Source organism: Idiotropiscis lumnitzeri, chromosome 10 (genome assembly GCF_059441095.1).
Source record: "Idiotropiscis lumnitzeri isolate Australia: NSW breed Sydney's pygmy pipehorse chromosome 10, RoL_Ilum_1.0, whole genome shotgun sequence".
In the NCBI taxonomy this organism is placed as follows: Eukaryota; Metazoa; Chordata; class Actinopteri; order Syngnathiformes; family Syngnathidae; genus Idiotropiscis; species Idiotropiscis lumnitzeri.
The window spans coordinates 7,783,702-7,810,572 of NC_142400.1; the positions used below are offsets into that span (position 1 = coordinate 7,783,702).

At 39.8% G+C, this 26,871-nt stretch overlaps 2 protein-coding genes across 3 annotated transcripts in view; one reads left to right on the forward strand and one right to left on the reverse strand.

Annotated features, from left to right (window-relative positions):
• Positions 1–1,518, forward strand: part of pear1 (platelet endothelial aggregation receptor 1) — a 41,414-nt gene extending 39,896 nt beyond the window's left edge. Inside the window, exon 23 of the mRNA XM_088307255.1 lies at positions 206–1,518. Coding sequence (XP_088163381.1) covers positions 206–345 — 140 coding nt within the window. The 3' untranslated portion in view covers positions 346–1,518. The remainder of the gene's footprint in view (positions 1–205) is intronic.
• Positions 1,519–2,008: 490 nt separating this feature from the next.
• lmna (lamin A) lies at positions 2,009–23,502 on the reverse strand. Of its 2 annotated transcripts, none has more exons than XM_088307415.1 (13): positions 23,234–23,502; positions 15,907–16,277; positions 8,610–8,766; positions 8,022–8,147; positions 7,776–7,946; positions 7,154–7,279; positions 6,745–6,965; positions 6,137–6,449; positions 5,283–5,390; positions 5,065–5,184; positions 4,604–4,660; positions 4,366–4,524; positions 2,009–3,489 (listed from the first exon to the last, which is right to left on the reverse strand). In XM_088307415.1, exons 2-13 carry the CDS (start codon positions 16,239–16,241, stop codon positions 3,454–3,456), a joined length of 1,929 nt encoding a protein of 642 aa, XP_088163541.1. In that variant the 5' UTR covers positions 16,242–16,277; positions 23,234–23,502; the 3' UTR covers positions 2,009–3,453. The 2 variants fall into 2 exon arrangements, with proteins under 2 accessions (XP_088163541.1, XP_088163539.1); XM_088307413.1 differs by lacking the exon at positions 23,234–23,502 and adding an exon at positions 18,893–19,035.
• Between the last annotated feature and the right edge of the window lie 3,369 nt (positions 23,503–26,871).

Here is a 26,871-nt window from a genome sequence, read left to right on the forward strand (position 1 = left end):
AAAATAACTCAGTTACGTATAAAATCATCACTACCCGATTGCATTCGGTGGTAGCGCTTCTGCTTGACATCAAATCAGAAAAAGCCTACTAGAACAGCTGAACTTGATTTGGGGTTGATCAAAGCCACTTCAAATGGTGGCAGGTGTGTGCTGACTCCCATTTGTTCATGACTGAGTTAACAATTGAATGTTTCCCCGCCCGCAGAGCGTCAGCATTCGGTGGGCCACGCCCCCCAGGAGGACCTGCAGGGTCACTACGACCTCCCGGTCAACAGCCACATCCCAGGACACTACGACCTGCCGCCCCTCCGTCGCCCCCCTTCACCCGAAAGAATGCCGCGCTGACCCCGTCGTTGACGTGAATGCACGCGAGGCTCCCATAATGGCATCCGAGACGCCGTACGCCCCCTAGAGGGAGGATGCTGGTTTTTCACCGCTGGTGAGGAGACCCCACTTCAAGTGGGACGCCGCCCAAGTGGATGGACTCGGGGGGGGGGGGGGGGAAATAAAAACTTGGCAGCAGGACGTCAGGATGGTTTGAACCCACTTCAGCTAACCAACGTTCAGATTTTAATTTTTTTTTTTTTTACAACTTTGGCTGGTTTCCGAGAGTTATTCGCTATGCAATGATGCACTTTAGCACAAAATTCATCTGAATTCGCTCACTTTTTTCCACCCAAAAATAATCATACGAGGGAAAATTTAATCATGACAAAATTATTTTGGGCAATGACGAGGAACATTTTAGGGGACAGTAAAAGCGATTTTGTTTTTTACAAGAAAACATAAAAATGTCAAAATTGCAAATATTTGCAATCGTATGAAAACGCTTCTCGACAAGAACGTGACAGAAACTTCTAAATTTGATCACGTTTTTAACACGATTGTTCTAACCCAACTGCACATAAAAAAATTGAGCAGAAAAGATTAACTCAGAATAAAAATGTGAGAATTTATTTTGTCAGAGAACAGTTATATTATGAGATTCAGTTGCAATTTTTACGTCAAAGTTTCCAACAACAATGAAGTTCTAATAATACAAGAAAAAATACATTTATATTAAAAAAAAAATCTAAATTACTTGAATACGCTTGAGCTATTTTTTTTAAACACAATTGCTTGTTTTGCCTGAATTTTGTTTAAAAAAAAAAAGAAAAAAAAAAGGATATATATGTACTGTGGATTTCCTCATGAACTGGCCAGTCGGAGATATTTTCTTATTCAACTGCAGAGTACCAACAGCACTTTGTCTTTTGTCAGCTTTGCAGATGTCGTCTTTGCTTGCTTGGCAACACTAAGTTGCCGTATTAACTTTTTTTTTTTTTCCTCATCGTCATGTTCCTTTTCTCTTTCAATTTGTCAGGATAAATGCACCACTCTCATTAAAGTCCACCATAAATGACAGCTTTACAGATGCCACTTATATACCCTGCAGGATGCTGTTCAGAGTTTTTCTTTTTTTTGTACATGTGGGCTTGTATTTCTGGACGTAACCTTGTTTTCTTTGTGTATATTTGTAAATAAAAAAAGCCATCATAGTTGTAGTCTTTCATTGTAACAGGAAAACATGTTTGACAAAATGTCATTTTACATTTTATGACATCATAGGAAGTCCAAATATGGGCAAAGAGGGTGGTGCGGTATGACGTCACTCCAAAGTGATGTCATAGAATGTCCAAATGAGCAGGAGAATTTTAGGAGAAAATTATAAAGATGCAATTGCACACAACCGTAATTATGAGATTGTTTTATGAGAAATGAATAATTTAATTCAGGAATGCACTTTTAAACAAGGGAAAATAGAAGAATAACATTTTTAAAAGGGGGAATTTTTAATATAGTAAGAAAAAAATTATCAGAGATGATTTTATGCTTACAAAAGTTCCATTACAAGCCTCAAATAAATTTGTGTTTTTTTGCTCTTTGCTTATACACATTTTGTAATTTAACAAATTTTGCTGGATATTTTTAAATTTTAAAAAAATGGTGCGTGGCAAATTCATTTTTTTTTTTACATTTTTATTTGGAAAAGAAGCACAAAAATAATCCGATATTGACAAATATGTCTTTTATCAAGGTAGACATGATATCTCGAAACAGCAAGCATTTCATTTGGCAGATTTTCAAACATCCAAAACATTTCAATTAACAGTGTTGATGCCACACATCAACTCTGTTAACTGCAAATCTCTGAATTGGACTGGAAGGCACTTTTGGATAACAAAATATCACAAAAAAACAAAAAAAAAAAAAACGACGGAAAAAAAAGAAGCCATCAAGTATTTTCCAATAATCACTCGGCTATGCTTTCTTTGGCTGACAAGCTGCTCGACTACAGTACAAATGTTCCATTAAGGCAAGGTTGCAGGAAAAAGTGTTTTAAAAAGCCAGCAAAAAGCATCAAGGCATGCCAAAATGATCTATGGTTGCACAGCTACTGTTATATAACGGTCATGTGTGGCACCAGGCACATACAAGGACACCCAATCCAAAAGTCGCCAATTTATGGCGTTCTAGCACAAAAAAAAAAAAAAAAAAATGGTGAAAAAGTGACCCGTTCGTTTAAAAAAAAAAAAAAGACAGAAATGTTTGCCCTGAGGTTACACAATTTTATCCAGGCACAATTCCAAAATAAAACAAAAGAAAAACATGGTTTGATTGCATTAATGGATGATTAGCGACAAGCTAAAACGTCAGAAACGTGGATCATTTACTTCACTTTATGTTTATATGCATGTATGGAGGCTAGCCGTGTATAGCATTGTTTTAATGTGTTCAGAAAACAAGAAAAAAAAATTTGCCCGTGTAAATATTGTGACTGAAAGTTACAAAAAAAAAAAAATTTCAATTGCATGATTAGGCAAACTATACCAATAAAATGCTAAAAATGTTTTTTTCTTGTTTTCCAAAAACATTCAAATCAACAACTATTCTATTAGACTAACAACATGCAAACATATATAGTTTGGAAAAATTTTTTTAGACCAACCTAAAAAAAATCTAATGGATCTCTTTTTAGGGTATTTTGATTATTTTTCACATGCGGCAAATCAACGCTCTAAATGACAATTTGGAATTCCGAAGTTATTGGAGTTTGTCACTAGTTCATTGAATAAAACCATTTTTTTATTTTACTCCTACATCAGGAAAACTGATGGTTTTGCATTTGGGTTCACCATCTGTGCGTGTTGACTTCTGACAGCAGTAAACATGAACCTGAATGCGTGTGCGTGCGTGTATATCTGCATTAGCACAAGCATGAGCGCACATGCAATAACATACAGTAAGTGGATTATACACAAGCAAGCTCCTTTAACCTTCAGGCAACCTTCAAGCAGCAGAAAAGTGTAGAGTGGATATAAAAAAAAAATACAAAAAAGAAAATGAAGGTCATGAAGGAAAAGAAAAACATCCCAGAGGTGATGCTCATGATTGCGCAACAGGCACCTGCTTTTACATGACCACGCAGTTCTCAGGCTTGACGCGACTCTGGAATGACAAAGAGCAAATGAAGAGTAGATTTGATGATATTTCTTTTAAAAAAGGAAAGAAAAAAAAAAGAGACGTAGCAGGCTTTTCTTTGTACAGTACATGTCGGAGTTAATATGTTTCAAGTGTCACAATTGCTGAAAGAAAAACATTTTAGGATCTAATATATAAATTAAAATGTTACCAAAAAAATTATATAATAAAGAATTTAAAACGTAAGAAAAAAATTCCAGAAGATAAAAAATAGTCTGAACTGCTGAAATTTTCCAAGGAAAACATCCCATTTTTCAGAAAACAATTTCAAAATTTTCACAGGAAAAAATGTTTAAATGCATGAGAATTCTTTCATTAATATACAAGAAAATATCAATTTTACAAGTCAGAATATGTCAGAATTCAAGACAATTGAATTACAATGAAAAGTAATTTTACTAAGAAAAAAGGGTTTTATGATGAGGGAAAAAAAAACATTTTCAGCATTTTCAAAAAGTTCAAAAATTATTTTAGAGGAATAAAATTTGCCCCTAAAAAATACATTTTAGGAGAATAATGCTGAAAAGGTCACATTTTTGAGTAATTAATGTTAAAACAAGTCATGAGGAGAGATTCCAGAAAAATGTCAAAAATTTCAAGAAAATTGAAGTTCCAGTAATAAGTTGGAATTTTTACAAGAAATGAAAAATAATCACTTCCAGGAAGGAATTCTCTAAAAATGAAAAGAAAAATGTCAACATTTCACACCGCAAAAACAATTTGAAAGGAATACTGGACATTTCATAAAGTCTGAATACTATGCAAAAGGTTATTTTTAATTCATTCATCTTAGAGTGCGTTTTAAACAAATGTTACAAAAAAAGACAACATTGTGTAAGTTACCTGTCTGGGCATGTTGTCGGCCATGAAAAAGGAATGTCCCACGAGGCCTTCGGGCCCGCCGCCACCGTGGCCGCGGTCCGACGTCTGGCCGCATGAGTCGCAGATGACCGTGCGACTACGCAGGTTGTACTCGTTCTCGCCGCTGGTGCTGTGAGCTCCCTGCAGGGGGCAGCAGAGCGCGCTCACAAGTGCACATTTGGCCTCATCATGAGGATGAAGAGGAGTAGAAAAATGTTACCATGTCATCTTCATCCTCCTGGAAGAGGGTTCGGGTCACTTTCCTGCTGGCCATTTCCTAGTAGAAAAGAAAAGTCATTATGGCCTTCATGATGCATTCAAGGATACTGGGAACTTGGAATGCTAACACTTTTTAATTAGCAATATTACATTTTTAATGGGAAAATGTCAAAATTTCCATTTTTTTTTTTTTTCTTTTAGAAAACCCAAATTTGAGGGCAATTAAGATGGAAATATTTTAAAATTACAAGAAAAATAACTGAAGAAAAATGGAAGCAGAAACTCGGGGGGGGGGGGGGAATCCATGTAAGGAAAAATGCCAAAATATATTTTTTACCAGAAAAATGTCCAGAAATTAAAAAAATAAAAATAAAAAGAAGTGAAGTTGACATAATTATCATGCAAAAAGACTAAATTAACTAAATTTTGCATGCGAGCATGCGTGTCCCATTTGCAACTTGCCTCTCCAGCAGCACTAATGAGGACGGTCTGCAGGATGTCGCCGGTGCCCCAAGAGTCTTGACTCTTCCAGACCAGATCTGACGGTGGGGAGTGGCTTCCGCCGCCTGATGCGGCCCACACCTGTGTAAAGGTTAAAGGTAGTTTAGTAACTGCCAACAAAGGAGATTTTGGGTAAAAAAACAACAACAACAACAACCACCAAATTCTTTGTCTCTTACAGTGACGGTGCCTCCGGCCTTCAGGGTGTACTTGTGGGGGAACTTGTAGATGATGGCGGCGCCTCCGCCCACTTGTCTCTTCAACTGCCAACCAGCCAGCGATTGGTCCTAAAGGTGAGGGCGGTCACAAGGGCTTTTTAGCATACAAATTCAAATAATGTTGTGAGAATTGTTATTTTGGGTTTTTGATCAAACTGGCAGAACTTCAAATTAACCTGCTGTCACAATGGTTGGTGGCCCCTTGTTTGGATGCGTCAATTTTACAGTAAACTTCAACACGGAGTGAAAAATGAACGGCATGAAGCAAGCACACTGTGATTCTTTTTTGGAGAATATAAAATATCAAATCTTGAGTGAAAACAGGTGCTAAAGAATAGTTTAAATGTCTTTAAAGCCTATGCGAGCATACCAAAAAATATATACGCAAATAATTAAGGCGTCATCATTTCCATGAAATTTTTTTTGGACCTGGTGGACCGGATTAAAAAACATAAATAGAAAGTGAATAATGAGGGAATGGTTAAAAATAGTAATTCATAAATGAGTCCACTGTATTATATTTTACAAAGTCAGAGTTAGCCAATGAAGTTAAAAAAAAAAAAGAAGAAAAAGAAAAAAAGAAAAGAAAAGCTGCTTCTTCCGTCTGCGAGTCGAGTGAATGTCATTTGAGGAAGAGCCAGGCACTTCGAAAAAGAATTTTAAAGATAGTCATATGATGACCGATGTCAATTTGTCAGTGAGGTGCAAAAATACGCCCAAATTATCAGCTCATCAAATCCATCCTCCAGGATGAACGGTCCTTTCCCGTTGAAATTGCACGTGACAATATCGCAAACATTTATGGGCGCGCTCACCTCATCGCTCTTGTTGTTGAGCCTCACAAACTTCCCTTCCTGGTCAACCTCGTCCACGGTGACGCGTCCGCTGGCTGCGGCGTGCTGGATGATGCGCGTCTTGGTGACGGTACCGCCGGCCGCCGCCACGCTGGATGTGTCGCTGTCGTTGTCGTTGAGGCGGCGCTTCTTGGCGGCTCCTGAGGACGTGCGGCTGCTGGAGGCGATGGCGGGCGTGGCGTGAAGCAGGCGGCTGTGGCTGTGGCTGTGGGACGAGCCCGAGCTGCGCGTCACCGTCACTCGGCCGGGCTGAGGGCTGGGCGACAGTTGCAACCTGAGGGAGGAGGCGGAGTCGGGAATGAGTCAACCAAAAATGATTTGGGATTTTTTAAATTTTTTTATTATGGTTAGTTTAAATTTTTTTTTTTTTTGTCTGTTTTAAATAGTTTTTAGAGGAAGTTCGTTTGCTTTTAATCACTATTTATCTTTCCGAAAATGCTTTACAATTGATTTAAATTTTGTGGAAAACATAAAACAAGAAGAAAAAATAAATAAATTTTTATTTTAAGGCCATATCTTCCAGCAAAACTTGGTGAATTTAGCACAGATTTTCTCATTTGTGTCCTCACCTCTCCTCCTCGCCCTCCAACAGCTTCCTGTAGGCATTGATCTCCATGTCCAGGGTGAGTTTGATGTCGAGGAGCTCCTGGTACTCGTCCAGCTGTTGCTGCAGGCGCGCTTGCATGTTGGCCAATTCCCGATCCTTGTCCTCCATCCTGCGCCGCATCACATCGCGCTCCCGGCTCAGCATCTCCTCCAGCTCGCGCACCTTCGCCTCGCTCAAGGACAGCTGGGCAGGTAAGGAGAAGGTTACGATTCAAATGGTATTGAGTGGAAACAAGCGACCACTTCCAAGTTGTGGATGGGCATTTGCCTGTGTGGAATTCTTGTCACCGTACAGTATTTATTTCTACTAGGCAAGGTGGCAGGGATCATAACTAATTTCCAAGACCAGCGTCTCTGTGTGTGTGTGAGCACCTGTTTCTGCAGCTGACTGAGCTGAGCCGACATGCCCTCCACTCGAATGCGCGTCTGCTGCAGCTCTTCATGCGCGGCGCCCACCAAGTGGCTGTTTCTGTCGGCCGACTGCCGGGCATTCTCCAACTGACGAAGAGAAGACGAGAGTTCACGTAGGTTAGCGACTGTCGCTTAGTTTGACATGTGTAGGGTCAGAGTTAGTATAAGAACTCAAGTCAGGGTAATCAGAGTTGAGGTTAAGCGACGAGGAAGTTTGTGTGGATTAGCATTTGCGTTTCACTCCTTGGGTTAATGGTAAAGGTTTTGATATTTGTAGATTTTGTTGAAATTAGCATTTAGATTTGCTAATCGGGAAAACTAGCATGACTGGTTAACGTTTAGTAGTCGGGGTTAGCATTAATTGAGGGTAGGTGGTTAGGGTACGTCTTAGCACTGAACATTTAAAGTTCATCTCTTGGTGTTAAGGGTTAACATTTGGTGTTAAAGTTAGGTTAGGGGAAGTGGATAGAGGTTAGAGGTTGGGATTATTTTTAAAAATTAGGGGGCGTGCCAATTTGTAATAAATCTCATAAATCTCAAATGTCTCCGCTTGGACAGCAGGTGGCGCCATGGTGCGGTTTACCTTGGCATTATATGTCTTCTCCAGCTCCACTTTGTAAAGTCCAACTTGCTCCTCATGCTGAGCCCGCATATCAGCAAGAGCCTCTGCCAGTTTACTCTCAAACTCCTGCTGCCGCCCGCTGTCGATCTCCACCATGCGAGACTCGTGACGACGCTTGGACTCGCGGATTTCCTGCGACACGGAATGCGCGTTTGTCACTCACGCAGCAAAACGCACGCTGGCGGCTGATTGGTCAAAAGCTGACACCTCGTTGTAGAGGTTCTTCTGGAACTCCAGCTCCTCTTTCACTGTCTGCAGACGGTTCTCGGCATCCACCCGACGGAGCATCTCATCTTGAAGCTGACGGCGGGCATCGGCCAGGGCACCATCCAACTGAGGGGAAAAATAAAACCAAGTAGTGAATGGATTTAACATTTCGAGGTGAAACAATGTTACTATTTTAAAGGTAAGTCCCCAAAGAAAAGCAAAATCCAAACAGAGAAAAGGTTGCGGACTTGATTATTCCTAAAATGGAAAAAAAAGAAAAAAAACATTCCTCTCAGAAGAGGAATATAACGAAGAAGGACAAAGCAGGGGGAAAATTAATTTAGTTTTATTTCATAATTTAAAATCTTCAATCTACCGACTGCATTTATCCATTCATGTATAGTTTTTTTTTAATTGATTATTTCTATTACGCCCAAAATGAAGGACAAAAATCCCAGAATTGTGAAAAACCAAGTAATTTATAAAAACTGCCAGTAGATGGCGTAATGAGGCAACTTTACATTCATTGAGAAAATTGGCTGCCAACTCTCAATCAGCAAGTCGGATGTGCCCAAGTCTTTTATTTACCTTGGCGAGCTGAGCCTTGAGCTCCTTGATCTCGAGCTCCAGGGTGCGCTTCTCCGCCAGGGCTGTGCTCAAGGCAGCGTCTTTGGAGTTAAGCAGAGCCTCCAGGTCGCGGAGGCGGGCCAGAGCGGCGTCCAGGTCAGACTCCTTCTTGCTGTTCCTGCCCCACACACCACCACGAACAACGACAAGATGATGATGATGATGACGTCACAATGATGATTACATCAAAAACATTACTAACAAATAAATACAATGTTAATAATTAAACAGTTTGTGCATCATAATTCATTGTGAAAAAAAAATAATCCACAAAACGTTCCAAAATGCACCAAATTAGTTCAAAGTGATTCCGTTTATGATTTCTAGCATGTAAAATGTGCATGGGGTTGCTGATTAATGGTGGGTTTTTTTCCCCACCCCATTTAAAAATCATGTGCTTGCTTTACACCACATGACTCTAAACCCCTCACAGAGCGATTTTAACACATGTTCCACATGTCACCAAAAACACGCTGCAATTAGCCTTAAATTAGGTGGTAAGAGCCCATTACGCCCCAACTCCTCGGTGAGGAGAATTCATGTTTACTGCATGTGTGCAGATGCAGATCAGTCTCTTAGCAGAAAAGACGACGGAAACAAGCTCCCTGTAATTCAATTTGCTCCGAGGGGGAAGCGCTTCATTGTGTCTTATTACCGTGACTAATTGTGGCTTTAATAAAGTACAGACATGGCCTGGAGCTACAGCAGCTAAGCTATCAAATGATATTGTAAATACTTGATCGTTTTAGGGCGTTTGCACAAAGAGCATTTTCATTAGCAACATTAGCAATGATGCTAGCGCTAACGCAAAAATGTGTCCTGATTTACCGAGCAATCGTGTAGTGACAAACACTGACAAAAAAATACAAAAAGAAGTGCTACTTGTTGCCAACTTAGCAAATTGAACGCAGGAATTATAAGTTTTGCCAAGTCCTCGAGCAACTACTTTCCCCCGAAAAGTAATTGGCGACTTTAACAACATGAGCAGCATTTTCACATTGTTTCGAGTACGTCAAGAAAGGAGGCCAAAGGACGGCAATGACATGGCGCCCATTTATGTACATGTTGGAATCTTAAAATTACTGTACTTAAAATTACGACTTTTCATTGACACTCAAAATTTCAAGAATTCTTCATCATTAGGTCGAGCTGACAAGTAGCAGTGTCAATAAAGACACAGACATGACAAATGACACTTGGTGTCTACTGACTAAGAATGTTGAAAAAGTTGACATCACCCAACAAAACCAAAATCTTGCCTCGTTAGGTGTAATATTTATACATGCGTCCGTTGCAATACCAGAATGGACTGCATATGCTGTAGGGTTACTGTGTGTGTGTGTGTGTGTCCTTTGATGTCATGTACTATTTAGATCTTCTCTAGGGCGTGTGTGTGCGTGTGTAAGCACTTCCCGGAGGCAAGACAGCCTGTTTAGATCATCTATGTCTGATTTGTGTAAGACGAGGGCCTCTGAATGAATGACTGAGCGCCCCCTGGAAAGTGGAAAGAAATTGGCCTTTGAAAGAATTTGACCAGTCACGATGGAATTAGGTGGACATTTCTATCATGACAGGATGCAAAAATATAAAATAAAAAAGTCTGAAGGACCCCGTGCCCAAACCTGAAGAGGAAGTCGGCCATTTTACTTGAATCCATTTCATCTAAAGGCATTTTGTGGTGAATTTGAAGGCGTTGACAAATTTCTATGAACTCATTCGCTGCCATTGACGGATATAGACGCCCAAAAAATACATTCATCTTACTTGGGCTGGCAGTGAATGAGTTAAGGAATTTGCCCAAGTCGGAAGCAGGGATCTTACACAGACGGATGATGCCAAATGGCCAAGTTTTGTACGTGCAAAATTGAATGTGGGCGGAGCATGACGTCAAACTTTGCTCATCTTGTCAGTGAAAAGGATGGATTGGGTTTCCGTAAATTGGGGGCGATGATGGTAACCTGAGTGCTATGTGACACTTGATAGGAGGGTAGAAGAGGTGGGAGAGTGTGAACAGAAAAAGGGGAAAGAATAAAAGAGGAGAAATGTGAGGAGGAGGAGGAGGAGGAGGAGGAATGTGCTGGCTCTCCTCCCAGTCTTAGCGATGACTCACAGGCAGCTATCTTTGTCCACCGCGCCAGCCACAAATGAAGCTCGCCACGAGGGGAAGAGAAAAAAAAAATCTCGCTTCCCCCTTGGCCCGCCCGCTTCTACCAGGTTTGCTTTGGCGTTGCCAGGGCAACCCAGGCCTCATCGTCAGGCCTGCTAGTATGAGCAAGACGCAAGATATAGTGTGTGATTTGAAAATTGTCATTTCCACACCACGACACAAAAGAGGAGGGACGAGAGTCTCAGGGTAGGCATTCATTTTGGGCGAGGTGTTCAATTTCTACAAATGCATTTTGAGAAAGCTGGATGCTAAGCTGTAGTATGTAAAATATATTGCAATTATAGGAATAAAATTATAACAATTTGAATAACTATAAATAAAAAGACCAAGCAACTTTCAGCTGGTCTCGTCAGGGGTCGACATGGCGTGATTTTTTTTGGCACGGTTGTTGCATGAGATGCCTCAGTTCCCCAAATAAAAATATTTTCTAATATATTTTACATTTTAATCCAATTGTGAATTTTAATTAAATATTGCAATGACTACATTTTAAATATGTTTATAGAAACAAAATATTTTTAAATTAGAGGTAACTATAAAATAAACTGTACTTTTCAAAACATTAAAAAAAAAACATTTCAATCAGCAATGATTACATATCTTTTGAGGATTCTCTGAAAGATAAAAAAAAATGAGCCCAGTACACCGGCTAACCTCACAGAATGCACAATAAAGTCTCAAACGCCCGTTGGCTCAAATTGAGCAGAAGTTTCTGATTCTGAGTTGGAAGCAGGATATGCTACACAAATGAGATGCTAATCATTTGGTTCAAACCCCACAGCAGACAAAATGGAAAACGCCAACGTGTTGTTGGACACATGCTAGTCTGGCACCATCCCAACTCCCCCAGCTCAGGAGGCGCAGCACTGTTTGCACATTTCGCTCCGACATTATTTTTGCATCGCTGTATGCGTGTCATTTCAATTTCGACGTGTTTAGCGTGCAACTCCGTAACAAATTTGAATCAATCAATTTAAATCAAGCTCAAATTGCCACGCTTGTTTACATAACGGCAACTGACATTCTGAGCTCTTGGTGACCGTTTTTATTTTAATGGAAGAGACCATTTGTTATAACGGGGACGGGGGGGGGGGGGGGGTCACCACACGCCACCTCATTCTCGGACAGCTGGACCAGACCGGCACAGAGCTGTCTTGTTTGCGTCGTTTAGGTAGAGAGCAGCTGCCCACCAGGGCACTGCCATTGGGTGGAAGGGAGGAAGGGTGACCAGCTATTCATCGCACTCACGCACACATCTGGTGAGCATGTGCGTGTGTGGTTGCGTGTGTGGGTGGGATTTTCCAATGAGTCACCGTCCCAAAAAAAACAAAAAAAAAAAAAAAAAAAAAAAAGGTTTCCCCAATTTTCTATAGATTCTTTGGCCCGATCACAGCACAAATGTCTCATTAGGCTCCGACGCGGAAAAGGTTGCAAAATGGAAAGTCACATGACCACCACTTTTTGCGTGGAGGACAATGTGCGGCATTGTGCTTGCGAGGATATACAGCAGGCCAAATGTGCTCACGATGAGAACAAACGCGGTTGCTGTTTCCAGTTTCAAACAAAACCGCCGCACGCCTCAAGCTTCACAGGCTGTGACTGAGTTGGAAAAGGGGGGGGGGGCAGCGGAGTGGGTCGAGGGTGTGGCAGAGAGCGGGTACTGGGTTGTCTAAGAGAGGGTGGCAAAGAGTGGGCAGAGAGGCTGAAAGGGAAAGAGAGAAGGTAGATGAGGCTAATTGGTGACAAAAGAGGCGGCGCCACGCCTTTTGTGTGGGTCGTCATCATCAGGAACTCAGTCAACTTTGTTATTTGTATGCAAACACGCCGTCACTCAACTGTGTGTGTGTGCCATTCTCGGGTAGTTTTGCAACGATTCAGTGGAGAATGAGTCACGAGTCCTGGGCTACTTTTTCCACATTCATTAATCATGATAATCTTTTTTTTTTTTTTGTCATTTTATGATCATCATATAACAAAAAAAAATATTCATAGTTAACATTATCTCATTGAATTTCACCACACGGGTTTTATCACAACAGGAAAAAAAAAGCTGCTGATTTTTTTTTTATGAGACTTTCCTGCCATTGTCTGACCAGCCCAAAGTGGAATTAGATGATCATTATTGTAATCGCAATTAGTTTACAATCACGCATACAATAAAGGTCATGCAGGTCATTAAAATGTTATTTTTATTTTTAATCATTCATTGTTCCAAGTCGCTTCTCCTCATGAGGGTGGCGGGATTGATTTTTAGTTCTGAGAAAATAAACTAAATAAATATACACACACACACGCACACATCTGGATTAATTTATTGTCAATCGCAAATGCCCACATGAGCAATCAATAGACAAAACTAATCAGTCAAGAAAATTCTAGTGGATCATTTTCCAAAAAGTCAAAACAGCTGCAGTTTACAACCTCTTATCGTCCAAGCATGAAAGCCTTCAGATGGTTGAAATCCAAACGCTTTTACATGTTACATAAGAAGCCGCACTGAACGGGAAAGGCACCAGCCTTTTTACCCACAGCCCACTGGGATCGTTCATGATTTACGGTGACTCACAGAGGGCTGAGCTGACTCCAAACTTCCATGGAAACTTCTATAAACTTTCACACGCACGCGCGCACACACAATATAAACGATCCTGCCAAGAACTTCACTCGTCACAAAGCTGTCGAGAACGAATCTCCTCATTTATCCTACGTCAAAAAAAAAAAAAAGCCTACAAAGGAAGCAGCTATTGGACACATCTGCTATACATTTCCACAGTCGACAACATTCCCTTACTGTTAACTTTGATAATAGAAAAAACAAGACAATTACAGTTGCTCACATCCACTTTTTCAGGGTCAATCCGCGAAATGAACAAACCCTTAACGTCTCGCTCCAACCATATTGTATGCAAAAAGCTTCACAATTTAGCATCAAATCGAGGACGCCTGCTTTTGAGTGGGCCTCATTAGGAGAATCTCACTGCAATGGTTAGTTTAAAAAAAAAAAAAAAAAAAAGATTTTAGTGCACATGCCCACCCAAAAATGTTAAATTTTCGCCAATACTCCACGTGAGCTACGGGAAAAAAAATTGAGCAACACGATAAGGAATCTATTCCTTTGTTGCCGTTGTCTTGACACATTTCACATTCAAGCTTGTCCAGCCCTGCTGTGTTCATGAATCGTGTTCACGCCCTCCATTCTGCCGCCGCGCCCTAAAACCGCCGCACGCCCAACTGGCAGGTAACTTAGCAGGTAAATCCTTCTTGGCGAATGGCCAACTGATAAGCATCAAAAAAGCTGATGAGGTTCACTATAAATAAAAAGAGGAATAATTACAAGCAGGGTTGAGGCAAATCAATGTTAAGGTCCGCGTAATGACAGGACAAAGCAATTAAAAAAAAAAAAAATTAGATTGCATCACAAATCGAAATGATGGATTTAAAAGACTCAGATATTTTTTAAATAAAACACTGAATTAATTCTTTTTAAAACCTGAATGTAATAAATATTAACGTGCACATGACAAAATGAGATAAATTAAACTATTAACTTAAAAAGAATGAGCATTTCTACAATAAATTATTAATTGACAAAAAAGGTGAAGAAAAAAACATGCATAAAAATATTTGTATTTTTTTCCCCAAATACAAAACTTGATTTGCCATAGAAATTAATACAATATGTAAAAAACAGCAATTCAAACGTTTCAAAATATTATTATTAAAATAACTATTCTAGCTACAGTAAATCTATTAAAACATTAACATTAAAAATTTTAATTTGAGAGGTGAATCTTGCAGATTTGGGAATATAACCTTAAAGACAAATGTCAAAAAAAAAAAAAAAAAGATTACATAACATAAAAAAAAACTTTAAAAGTTGCCGATAGAAACAATACTTATGGTTACAATTCATATTTTCCTAAATATATTTAAAAAGGTGAAATGGTCTGCAAAAAAAACATCTGCGAAAATTAGGATGAAAAATGTATAAAATCTTTATTTGCTTGTTAAATAACGTTCAATGAGGAACCGTTGGCACCAACAGCATGAGCTTCTGCCTGAGGGGGGGGCCGTGCGGTGGGGGCCACCACGGTGCATGTGTTTCGTGTAGTAGTTCTACATTAACGCCTTCTATTCATGGGAACAGGAACACACACTTCACAATTTGCCTACAACAAGTCACTCATTCCAAACTCAGCCAATCAGATCGGCCCTGCTGAGTCACCGCTCAATCACGAGGGACGGCGGAGGCGCCCCGGTCGCCGTGGCAACCAAACAAAGCAGCCCGAGGCACCGCTGGCTGTACAAACGGGGTGATTCTGGGCCACAACTGTCTACCGCACGTCACGAGATTGAAGCTGATAATCACTTTGTGTTTCGAAACACCGCTATTGGAAATACAAAGCGACTTCTGAGGGTCCACCATACTATATTTAGCAGCAGTTTCCTTTTTCGACCTCCGCCCTCCTTCCACTCGTGCTTGAACTGCTCCAAGACATTCCTGGGATGCCAGCGTTACCTGCGGCATCCCAAACCAGCTCAAACCCAGAGCCTCTCCAAAAATAAAGTCATCATCATCAGAAGCACAAACGAGCTTAAAATGTCTGCTTCGAAATAAATAAATAAATAAAATGTCCAATTCCTGTTTATGTCAAGTGAAAATGACTTTGGGTGCTAACAAATCATACAACAATGTCCACTTCAAGACAAGAACGCTGGACAAATTTCATGTCAAACAGTCTTTGAAGAATAAATTAAAAAAAAAACAAACAAAAGAACACTTCATTCCTATCCTTTGAAAGAGTCCCGGAAATTGCCAAAACAAGCTTAAAATGTCTGCTTCTAAACAAGATGGCCAACTTCCTGTGTGTTTTCCAGCATGGATTTTTTTTTTTATGGGTCGACTCACTTTGAATTATAAAAATCTCTAGGATGCATTTGATGAAGAAAAATAAAAGAAGAGAAAGGAAATGGCCAAATTGATCCTGAAATGGATTTTTAAAACCAAATGTTGAACATTGTTACTTTTGCTCATGCATTTTATTTGGTTTGAAGAAAGCCCTCCAAAATAAAACGTCCAAGCCTTCTTACCTGGCTTTGAGCTCTTTGTACTCCTCCCTGACCTTGCCCAGCTCCAGCTGCAGACGGGCCCGCTCCCTGGCCACCTGGTCCAGGGTCTTGCGGGCGTCGGCTAGCTCAGCCTCGTACGCCGCCTTAATGCCGCTGAGGTCTCGGGTGACGTGCGACTCGGACTCGGTGATGCGCAGACGCAGGCCCGCGTTCTCAGTCTCCAGCGAGCGCACCTTATCGATGTAGACGGCCAGCCGGTCATTGAGGTTGCTCAGGTCCTCCTTCTCCTGCAGGCGAGTGATTCGGGCCGGCGAACTGGCGCCGCGCCCGCTGCGTCTCTGGGTCGACGTTTCCATGGTGATGTCGGCGAAGGCTTTGGAACGGGGCGGTCACTGCGGGGATAACAACAAAAGGAGGTCATGTGACATTCTGGTGAAGGCAACAAATACGTCAGATCCGCCGCACAGGGAGCGAACACAACTGAACTTGAAAAATTACCCCAAAAAATAAAATAAATACAGTTGGCCACTGACAACTCTCAAACGAAATATTTTGAGGCATCATATATACTGTGGTCCGTAAAACTAAACATGCAAATGAAATTTTCACATGTAGTATAAGTTTCTTACAAAAGTAAGCTAGCCTAATGCTAACACGGAATGCAAATGGTCACTAACAGGCTAACAAAGCTAGCATTAATATCGTGGTAGTGATACTTTAAGCAGTTGTCCCATGTTAAAATGTATCTTGTTAAAAAAAAAATATTAAAAAATTGTGGAATTTTAAGAGAACAATCTACATCCAGTATTTAATAAAAAAAAAAACTGTTATTATGGCGTAAAGAATCAGAGAACATTTCTGCATGCAGCCAGTACACTGTTACACTGACATTGGAGCGTTTCCCCCCCCCCCCCTTTTTTTTTCTTAGTAGTAGTAAAAACTTTCCATAAGCCTCGAGGTCCAATTCATTTGAACATCAGTGCCTGTTATTCTCGCTTTTTACAACCTCTATTATTCAAATGACGAAGGCTGGGCGCATTTCCTGGCTCATTCGCACTGGAACAAGCGTCCATCTCAATCAGTCTTCCTGTTCAACCAGAGAAAACTTTTGTCCTCAAATGACACATTTTAGATGCCTTTCTTTTTCGAAATGAACAGATGGGCTTGTACAACTGTACATGAGGATTTAGCGTTAACTTCGTTAAAGGTTAACTAATATAATCAAATCTGTAGAAATCTCATGTCTTTGTAAAATAATCAAAATCAAATTGTTTATTTAATAGACAAGTAAAATAGTATTTCTTGATATATTTTAATTTTACATTTGATTTTTAAGAATTATTAAATGAGAAATAAATAACTCAATATTGCAAAATGAAAAAATATTAAAAACACTACATTAAAAAAAAAACACTATGTAAATCTGGGCTGTGCAACTACATTTGTTTATTTCACCAATACTTTACTTTAATGTGAAATCAGTGCAGGATTATTTCATGTGAAATCAATATGAATAATTTTAAAAGTTCTATACATTCAATGAAACAGTTATGTCACAAGCCATTATTATTTTTTTTTTTACAATAGATCAACAAATTATTAAATAAGATTAATAACCACAAAAATAAATTAAAACAATATGTATATGTTTCAGTGAATTGATTTTGGGAGGAAAATTGCTTAAGCACCAAATAGTCCATGTCTCTTGATAAATAAAGTAAATGCTCAGCGGGCCAGTCTTTGCCCACCCAAGTTGCAGGGATTGTCATTGCGCAAGAAGCCAATTTTTCATTCCATTCGCAACCTCTAAACACAAGTTGCTGCAATCAGAATAATAAAATCCACTCTCGTCATAATCGTGTTGCCAGCCAGCATGTACAGTCGATAAACGTGCAGCACGAGAGTAGGAAAATGATGCCAAGTGGTGCAGTTCAGAAAGAAAAACCGGTAGGGCATCAACCATTTAAGTGAGTATATAGCAGGAAATGGCCGCTTCCAACCAAAATGGCAGACATATTATACTGGATATTCAAACGTTAGCATCGTCTGCCAGCAAGCAGCAAGCAGACTAGATCAACAGGATCACAAATTTGAGAGCAAGATAAAAAAAGAGACGAAAAGCATTGTGTAATAAAAAAAATAACTAAAATTTACTGTGGCTAGCAGGTTGGCCAGTCCACAGCTAGCCAACACTGCTGAAACCCACGTCACTCACCGGGCTAAGCCCCGCCTTTTAAAGCCATACATGCTCAAAAGCCACAGATACTACAGTACAACGTGATTATGGCGACCCCAGGTGGACAGAAATAATACCTGCACACGTCATTGTGTTGAATACGTAACGCTAAATCAATTCTGATCCATGCACTCAAATAAACCGATAGAATACTCGATTCTAAAAATATCCAATAGCTACAACCCTAATCGTATGTTACGAAACAAATTTAACATTACACGCAATTTAATAACTGCTCTGTATTGAGAGACCCGTGCTTCCCGCCCCCCCCCCCCCAACACATATTTCACCTTTAAAGAAGATATTCCAGATAAATATGAGAATGGCACTTTTTACCATGCAGGGTAACCACAACAAAACGATGCCTTCAGGCACACGACCATCCGAGTCATCACCATTACGCACCAGGACACCCACTGCCGGGAAAAGTCCACTTAGAGTAGCTCCGAAGCGGGCGGCCAAACTTTTTGCCATCCACCCACCAGCCCCACTGACATGTGCACGCACACGCCCACATGAGCAGCAAAGTCCCAAGCCCTCTCCAAACTCACTCGACATGGAAAAGTGCTCATTAATACATCAAACTGCTCATTTCATACAACAGAGTGCTCATTTACACTCTTCACGGATGTGTGGAGCTTTTAACCAGCACCTACTTTACAAATGATCCTAGTTTTTTTTCCACCAAAAAGTTGTTCCCGACCTCTCCCGGGACACATGGAGCACACCAAACCAAAAGGAAGAAAAAGATGTAGAAGTTTAAGACCTTACCTCTTCAGGGCTGCAAATGGAGGCAGAAGCTTAGTCGACGTGTGTGTCGAGGAGGAGGAGGAGGAGAAAAAGAAGAAGAAGAGTACTCGCTTACTGGTTATGCGAGTGTGTGTGTGTGTGAATGTATGTGCGTGTCTACGTCTGGAAAACTGGACTGCTTTCCGGCTTGTCGGAGGGCAGGGAGGGACGGAGGGAGGCAACTAGGAGGAGTCAGACGAGGCTGTGTGACTGTGTGTGTGTGCGTGTGTGTATTTTAAGTGCAGCTGTTGAGTTTTATCTGCGCTCACCCAGAGAGTGCGCACACACATACTCCCAGAGACAGACAGACAGACAGACAGACAGACAGACAGACACCTCCCCAGACGTGAAAACACTAATACGGTGTCCCCAACTGAAAGTCTGTCTCATCCATATTCTCACGCGCTAATAATGAACTTTCAACACTGTTGACAGTGAGTGGTTAAAACGACTCAATGGAACTTACGATGCAGTCGATATATAAACATCAATTATCGGGATTGTTTCGCACGGCGTGTGGACTAAAAGTGGCACATAATAGGATTTATGGTTTTGACTGATGATATAGTTCTGATACAAAACAGTAAAAAATATTTCCATATGGTGTCCCACAGGGATATGTATTAGGGCCCCTTGCTTTTTTGTACCACAAACCAATCCATCGTGAAATAAATCTGCCTAACACGTATCAAACACACAAATATTTTTGTGATTTACAGTTCAGTACAATATATGAATACATGCAATAAACGGTACGCTAAAAATAAACACTGGCCACAATATTAGGAACACATGCACACTTGTTCCTGTTATCAATTTGGAAAGAAAAAAAAGACAATCCTCACTTCTTTAAGGACATCCTGTGTATGCAATCGTTTGTATCTCTGTCGAGCTTCTGGTAAATCCGAAAAAGGAGAGGGGGGGGGGAAATCCAGTAGTCTGTGATAATCCAAACATGGATCCAATCCTTCACAAGTGAAATCTTCAAACATTTCAAGGAGGAGATGTTGATTTTGCTTTTATATGTGTACTCGCTCTGGGTGGAGTTAATGGAACCATGGAGATGGAGAGGATACACACGTGTGTGTGTGTGTGTGTGTGTGAGTGCATGTGTGTGAGGGGTTAAATATGGACCAAGACAGCAAGTCCTGGTTTGGTCTGGTGGTGGCATGCCTAGTGGAAAGCAGCAGTCACTGTTTTAAACAACCTCCTCCTCCTCTTATTTTCCCCTAAATTGGCTTTTCATGGAATTTCGACTGACTCACACATCAACAACCTAAACTGTTCGTTCAATGATCATCAAACATTGACGCCATACTCAAAATGGCCGGGACAAACCAAAATCGACAACTTCCTGTTCAATTGGGGGAACACTTCCTTGAGACTTTTTGGTGCGTCCTGTCTCGATAGACAAAACTGATGTCAGGGGGGTCTTTTTTTAAAATTATTTTAGTGACCGTTTAACAGCTCTGTTCACGTCACTTCAAAAAAAAAAAATCACGTTAACGCCCCCTGGAAAGTTGACAAACATTCACCACTGACAAACATTTAAACGGACCTTCTTTTACAAGCTAGAGTCTAATAGCTTTCATAAAATTTTCTTCAGAACAATATTTGTCTATTTTTTTGTGGCCGCAATGCTTTCAGTAGTTCCATTTTTTTGTCCAATCAGATTTCAGCTTCTGTGTTGCTATGTCAGTGTAATCTGCCTAGGGTCATCACAATCAATGGTACAAGTCAACTATATTAGAAATAGGATTGATTCTCTAACCGAACGCATTTCAAATTCATCCTCATGTCATCTTTTAATCCGTCCTGATTGGTTGGTCAGAGCAAAACTGTTTAAAACATTAAATGTTCTAAAAAAAATACAGTGCTCCAGTTGATGGGCGTGGAACAGTTGTGTGCTGTAATATTCAGTTTTTGCATGCATCAATAGTTTCTATAATTGCGTCATGATCGTGGTGGTGAAGGCCGGCAACATGTCCCTTCCTTCTGTAAACTGTTAAAACGTGATGACAATCCAGCGCTCCTGACACTTTCTCGAGTCAAGATCTGATTTGAGCGCTTGTGTGGCGAGCGACTGTGATGCAACACGAGAGGCATACATGAGTCGGGCCTACAACATTCCAAACCGGCGCAGAAAAAACACAAGGTGTGTCTGTCGTCTTTGACTCACTCCATGTTCACACACAGAGGAATGCCAGTTTGAAATGGAAATGGGTGTTTGGAGAAGAAGAAGGGGAATCAAAGTGTTTAATGAGCCTGGGCCTCCCACTCCGGTTTGGATACCTGACTTCCCACTTTTTTTTTTTTTTTAATAAAAAGGTACTTGGAACAAAAGCACAGTGGTGAACCTATTTAAAAAAAAAACAAAAAAAAAAAACAAATACAAAATCTGACCCATCTGGCCCCTTCTTTTACATCTAATTTGATTTTTAAGGAACCAACACATACAAGGAGGAATAATCTATCAAGATACAAAAGCACACTCAACGCGTGGCCGTCATAGCAGGCCTCGCACTTGGAAACTGTGTAAAAATAAAAACGCACATCCCTCATTCGCCAACAAATGGTCATAACTCTGGCAAACAGAAGCAGTGCTGAGGGCAGTTGAGAGGATTCAGATACAACGTAGAATTAGTAACTTTTGTGCTTGACTGGTATGTTAATCACATCTGTTTGAGTTTTAATTGATTGTATACTCCCAAAATATTAATTTCACGCCGAAAACATTTAGTGTTATAACTATTCTGAGCAAGTCACGCTACCAATGTAGAAGCCGTGACCAACATTGGCCTATTTACAAGAGGGCTGAACAATTTTCAGTCTAATTACTTTCCTTCGCCTGGTGCGGGTTGTATATCTTTTGTTGTTTTTTTTTTCAAAAAAAGAGTTGCTGGGGCTTATATACTCAATATATATATTTTGAGCACTAAATTATTCAGTATTTCAAGAGAAAATATCAGATTTATTACACAAATACTTTAAGTGAATTGAGACTACATTCAAAGCTTCCTCACAGTTTAATAAAGAAAAACTCCAACATGAAACTAACCCAAAGAACCACTGCTGGGTACCGTGTCGACCCTTTACGTGTTTTAAAGTGTACATAAGAGTATTTTTGACACCTCTGACATTCCCATTTGCCAATGTGCAAATGTGTAACACAAAGCTCATTGTTCACGTTAATGTTTCAAAGAATCGTACCTCCCTCTAGGTAAATCTTGTTACAATGGCAACAACACACTTGCGCACATGCACGCAGACAGACAGGTTGACATGTGTTATCATTGCAGAGTCATTTTCCCTTCCTGGGTGGGGCTGTTGAGGACAAGGGCACAGACTTTCAGTCACACACACGGCGAGGCTCCTTTCCACCAAAAATCTCCCAAAATCCCTGTGTCTCATCATTTTAAGCGAAGGAGGTTTTTTGGGCGTGCACATAATTGTTTGAGGAAGGTACAGCACTCAGTGCAAACACTCAATGTATACATTGGGTTTCTACTGCCATGTCTCGATAAAATTGATGATGACGACAACCACGACGTTACAATTTGCGCAACAAGAAAACAACCTTTCTTTAAGGGTCCAGTTTTTTCATTTTGAATAGGTTGGTGGAAACGAATATATTTTAATTGTGAAATTACAGCTCCCCATATAAACAAAACAATTTTGAATACATTTTATTTTAGGTATGATTTAGTGTTGATATAAGAAAGCAGTCATTTTGTGTATTTTTCATTTTAATAGCATTTTATTTTTTATTAGTTTATTTAATTTATTTTAATTCTATTTGAACTCATTTGTAGGTAATTTCTTTTGTGAAATTATTTTAGTTATTTAAAATTATTTGTCTTTAAACTTTGTTTTGAGTATTTTTTAAACTTCTTTTTAATTTGTTGTATTTCCAGTATTTTGGTTTAATTAAGGTTTAAATTAAATGTATTATTTTATGAAATTATTCTTTTGTTTACTTTGAGTCACCTTCATTTGCTGGATTAGTTTAGGGTTTTAATTAATCATTGACATCTTCGACTCATTACATTCATTCAGTCGCCTTTAAGTTTTCATGTAATTTACAATGAATTGTTTGTGCCTCAGTGGCGCCCTCTCTCGACCTGAACACAACCAACAGGCTCGTTATGAAGTCCGCTGGCGCCACCTCGCGGCTAATTTGCCTCACTACAATAGCCCAACATTATGCGCGCACTCACGAGGAGGTCGCAGAGTTCATGACGTCACCTAAACTAAACAACATGCTAATTTAAACAAACAGCAAACACTGAAATGCTCTTTCACGTCCAAAACCGGAAACCTTACCTGACTTTTCTCGAATCTCCCTTGAGGTCGTTTTCCAATCCAGCGTCCTTGCCACGCGTGTTCTGCGTCCAACAACACTAACGCCGTAGTGGGCCCACTGTCACATAGCAGGTTACAAGCGAAAAAAAATCCACGCGTTGAATCCAGGGAAGAAAGCGAAGTCGCTTTAGTGCACACTGGCTGCAAAAAAATGAACACACAAACACGAAAGGAGTGTGAGTGAATGTTTGTTGTGGGAGTGGGCCTGCTCACTGGCTCTGCTTAATTGCACAGTGCCACCTGGCGGACATAATTGGCAATCAGGGAGGTTATTTGGGGGCGGGGAACAGGTGCAGTATTTATGCGAAGACCTTTAAGCATTTGTTTCATTGATGTGGAATAAATGCCCAGAGGTTTTAAAGCCGTCTGAGCATTTATTCCACATCAGAAATATCCTACTGGAAGTTTAGCCACTAGTACATTCTTAGATATAAACTTTTTTTTTCCACAGAGAAATTGAATTAATATTTTATTTACGTGTATTTATCATGTATTTTAATCTTGTAGGCTATTTTTCTTATTGTTAAATTGAAATGTGCAGTATTTTTAATTTTTTTTTTTAATATCATTTATATTTTCCCCCCAATTTTAAACCGCCAGAAGAGACCTCCAATGTGAATTTTTAAAAAGCTGGGGCTGATTTAAATGGAAAGTAATGAAATCATCATGAAAAAACACATTTGTTTAAATTTACAATTTTTTTTATATATTATAAATTGAAATTGTATTATTATTTATTGTAGGTTTGAAGGACATTTTGAACAGTGATGCCTTGAAAAGGCCTGATTAATTCATTGAGTGACTCTGCTCGCAACTTAAAAGGGAAGTCAACTCAAAAGTTTTCTTTGCAATAATATGTTCTATGCGCCTCCACTAGTCTAAACACTGCATTCTGACTAATATTGTGTTTGTGGAATATGAGTTAAGCAGCAAAGACCACCTGTTTTTATCCATCTCAGGAGGCGGCCATTTTGCCTTGTCCAGCCATTTGCTGTCAATTGAAAATGACATCACAGTGCCAACAAGTTCAGCTTGCAACCATCATAGATCACCTGTTTTCTGGATTTGATCAGGTGATGTTCGCAAGCTGAGCCCTTGGGCAGTGTTGATGTCTTTGTCAGTCGACAGCAAGTGACAAAATGGCCGTGCCCTGAGACGGATAAAACATCTCAACACCTCTAAGATCATCAGTATGGCACAAATTTTAGTCATTCTTCACAGTGTAAATATATGACTGAGTACTGCTATTTGTAGCGCTACAACAGAGATGCTACTTAGCATTAAGCAAGCATAAAGTCTAAGCCATGAGGTTGTTTTAATTACACAGTTTAAATCTCTTAGTTTTATGTTTAGTTGAACAATAAACTTCAACTGGGAATAGCATTAAATAGTTTGAAGGCTCATTTGAAAGAATTTGGGAATAAAATCAAAACGTGTTTACGAAAATAGACTCAAGTAAAGTACAAAAAAATTGACATAAGCACAGAAACGCTATGTTACTTTCACGTGAGTACCATACACTATTTTTAATTGTTACATCACCTCCAAATATTTGACAGTGTTTATGTGTGTGTGTTTCGCGACCAGCTTGTCAGTGATGTCACCCGCATGAGGTCATCGGCATCCAGGAAACAAGCGTTGAGGTGAAGAGCCTTCTTCATCATCTTCATGTTGATTGGAGACAATGGAGGGAGGGATGATTGGATGGGGTGGGGGAGTCGTGCGTGAGTGTGTGTGTGGGGGGGGCGTGCGTGGGTGTGTGTGTGTGTGTGTGTATGAGGGGCACGGGGTGGGGGCTGTTCTGGGTGGCAGTGACCTAATAGCCGCAAAAAGCGATGAAGTCATCCACGCTGACTCATATTCCCACATGACAGCAACATCAGCTCCAGTGCTAACTATGTGTGGACAAACACGCTGTTGATTGGGGTGTTATAAGGTGTTTGTTTTTTTCATTTCATTATTTTACTTTTATTATTTCCACTTAATGTAGAATTTTATTATAGTTTTGAAGGGATTTTTTTTTATGCTTCAGGTATTTTAGTTTAGTATGTATGTCGGTTTTAGTTATTATTTTGGGGTAAGATATTTATTTACATTTTTTTTAAGTAAGTTACAGGTCTGTTAGGTATTTTTCCTATTTTATTTAAGCATGTATAATTTTTATTTGTATTATGTGTATAGGGTATTTTTAAATTTATTTTTAAGATTTATTTTATTTACTTTTTTATTGCAAGTTTATAGAAATTCACATGTATTTTTTTATTCAAATGCGTATTATGTGGTCCATTTTGTATTTACATTTATTTTTATCGCCTTCATAAAAAAAGCAGCTTCTAATAAATACATCTCGTAAATACGTGTGCGATCACATCCTATCTCTTGAAGCAGTTTTCCAGGTGAACGTTGTGCTGAATAGCATCCATATTTGCTGTAAATGCTGAGTGTCATTGACATGCTGCTGCATTGTGCGTATGCACTTAATGTGGGGGGGGGACACTGCAGCCAGATTCAATGGAATAATTTCAAAAAGTGCTGACCGAGCAAAAATAAACACACCGGTGTGCGGCACAGTTGGTTTTTAAAAAGACTAAATGTAGTATTATGAATATTTACAACTAATGATATAATGCAAACCAGAAATTTTCTTTTTCATTTTTTTTTTTTTTTACTTGAAATGGGTCAATGTGAGAGGCAACGTAATTGTGGGGTTAAAAAGCCTCGGAGGGGCTCTTCAAATTGATCCAAAGCAATAAAAAAATGAAATCTTTAGTCTTTTTATAGCTTCATGATTCGCACTGCTACTGTTGCACAAATTGCCTGGAAAGAAGAGAAACTATCGCTTTTATTTCAAAAATTAAAAATAAAAAAAGAAATCACACTCATTTAAGATGTGTTTTTTATTATTATATCATTATATTAAATTATATTATATAGAATATTTACTTTATATGAGTCAAAGGCAGTGCCATGTTTTAATGGTGTATTATTTCATTTGTGTTTTCACATACGAAACTTTTTTTTTAATAAATCCTCATCTTCTGATGTGTCGCAAAATACTTTTTAAATTTTTGCTGCCATCCAAAGTGAGCATGAGTTGATATTTTAGTCACACATCTCTCTTTGTGCGGGTGTACCTAATCAAATGTCCCATGAGTGGATTTCCCCCACCAAGCACGTACACGAAGTCGGGGCTACTTAATTGTAGTAATGTTGCAAACACTCAGCCAAAAACAGCTGAAATGGAAGCTTGACGATGACCAATCGGAGTTCTTTGTTGCAGGGAGACTGACATCATCGGCCTGTTGAGCACGTGCTGCTTGGCCGGGGTGAGTCCCTTTGTGTTGCATGCATCTTTTTACAAGAAAAAAAAAATAAAGTAAAAGCAAAGACATTTGGAGGTGGGCACTCAAAAGGGACACTCGTGGACTCGAGGACACGTCTTCACATGTGGCTACTGTCCGCGTGGATGGATGGATGGATGGATAATCTACAATAGTGGACAAAGAAAGGCCACGTGTGTGTGGGGGTGTGCGTGTGTGTGTGTGTGTGCAAATGTGGGGAGGCACAGTAACCCAAAGATGCCTTTCATCATCAGAGGG

What these genes read in the sequence shown, in the direction of transcription:
- lmna (XM_088307415.1), bottom strand. Translation starts at nt 16,241, where the DNA reads ATGGAAACGTCGACCCAGAGACGCAGCGGGCGCGGCGCCAGTTCGCCG. An exon ending in TTGGAGGGCGAGGAGGAGAG is followed by an intron (nt 6,450 to 6,744) that starts GTGAGGACACAA and finishes CTCCTCCCTCAG; the next exon opens with GTTGCAACTGTCGCCCAGCC. An exon ending in TCATTAGTGCTGCTGGAGAG is followed by an intron (nt 4,661 to 5,064) that starts GCAAGTTGCAAA and finishes CTTTTCTACTAG; the next exon opens with GAAATGGCCAGCAGGAAAGT.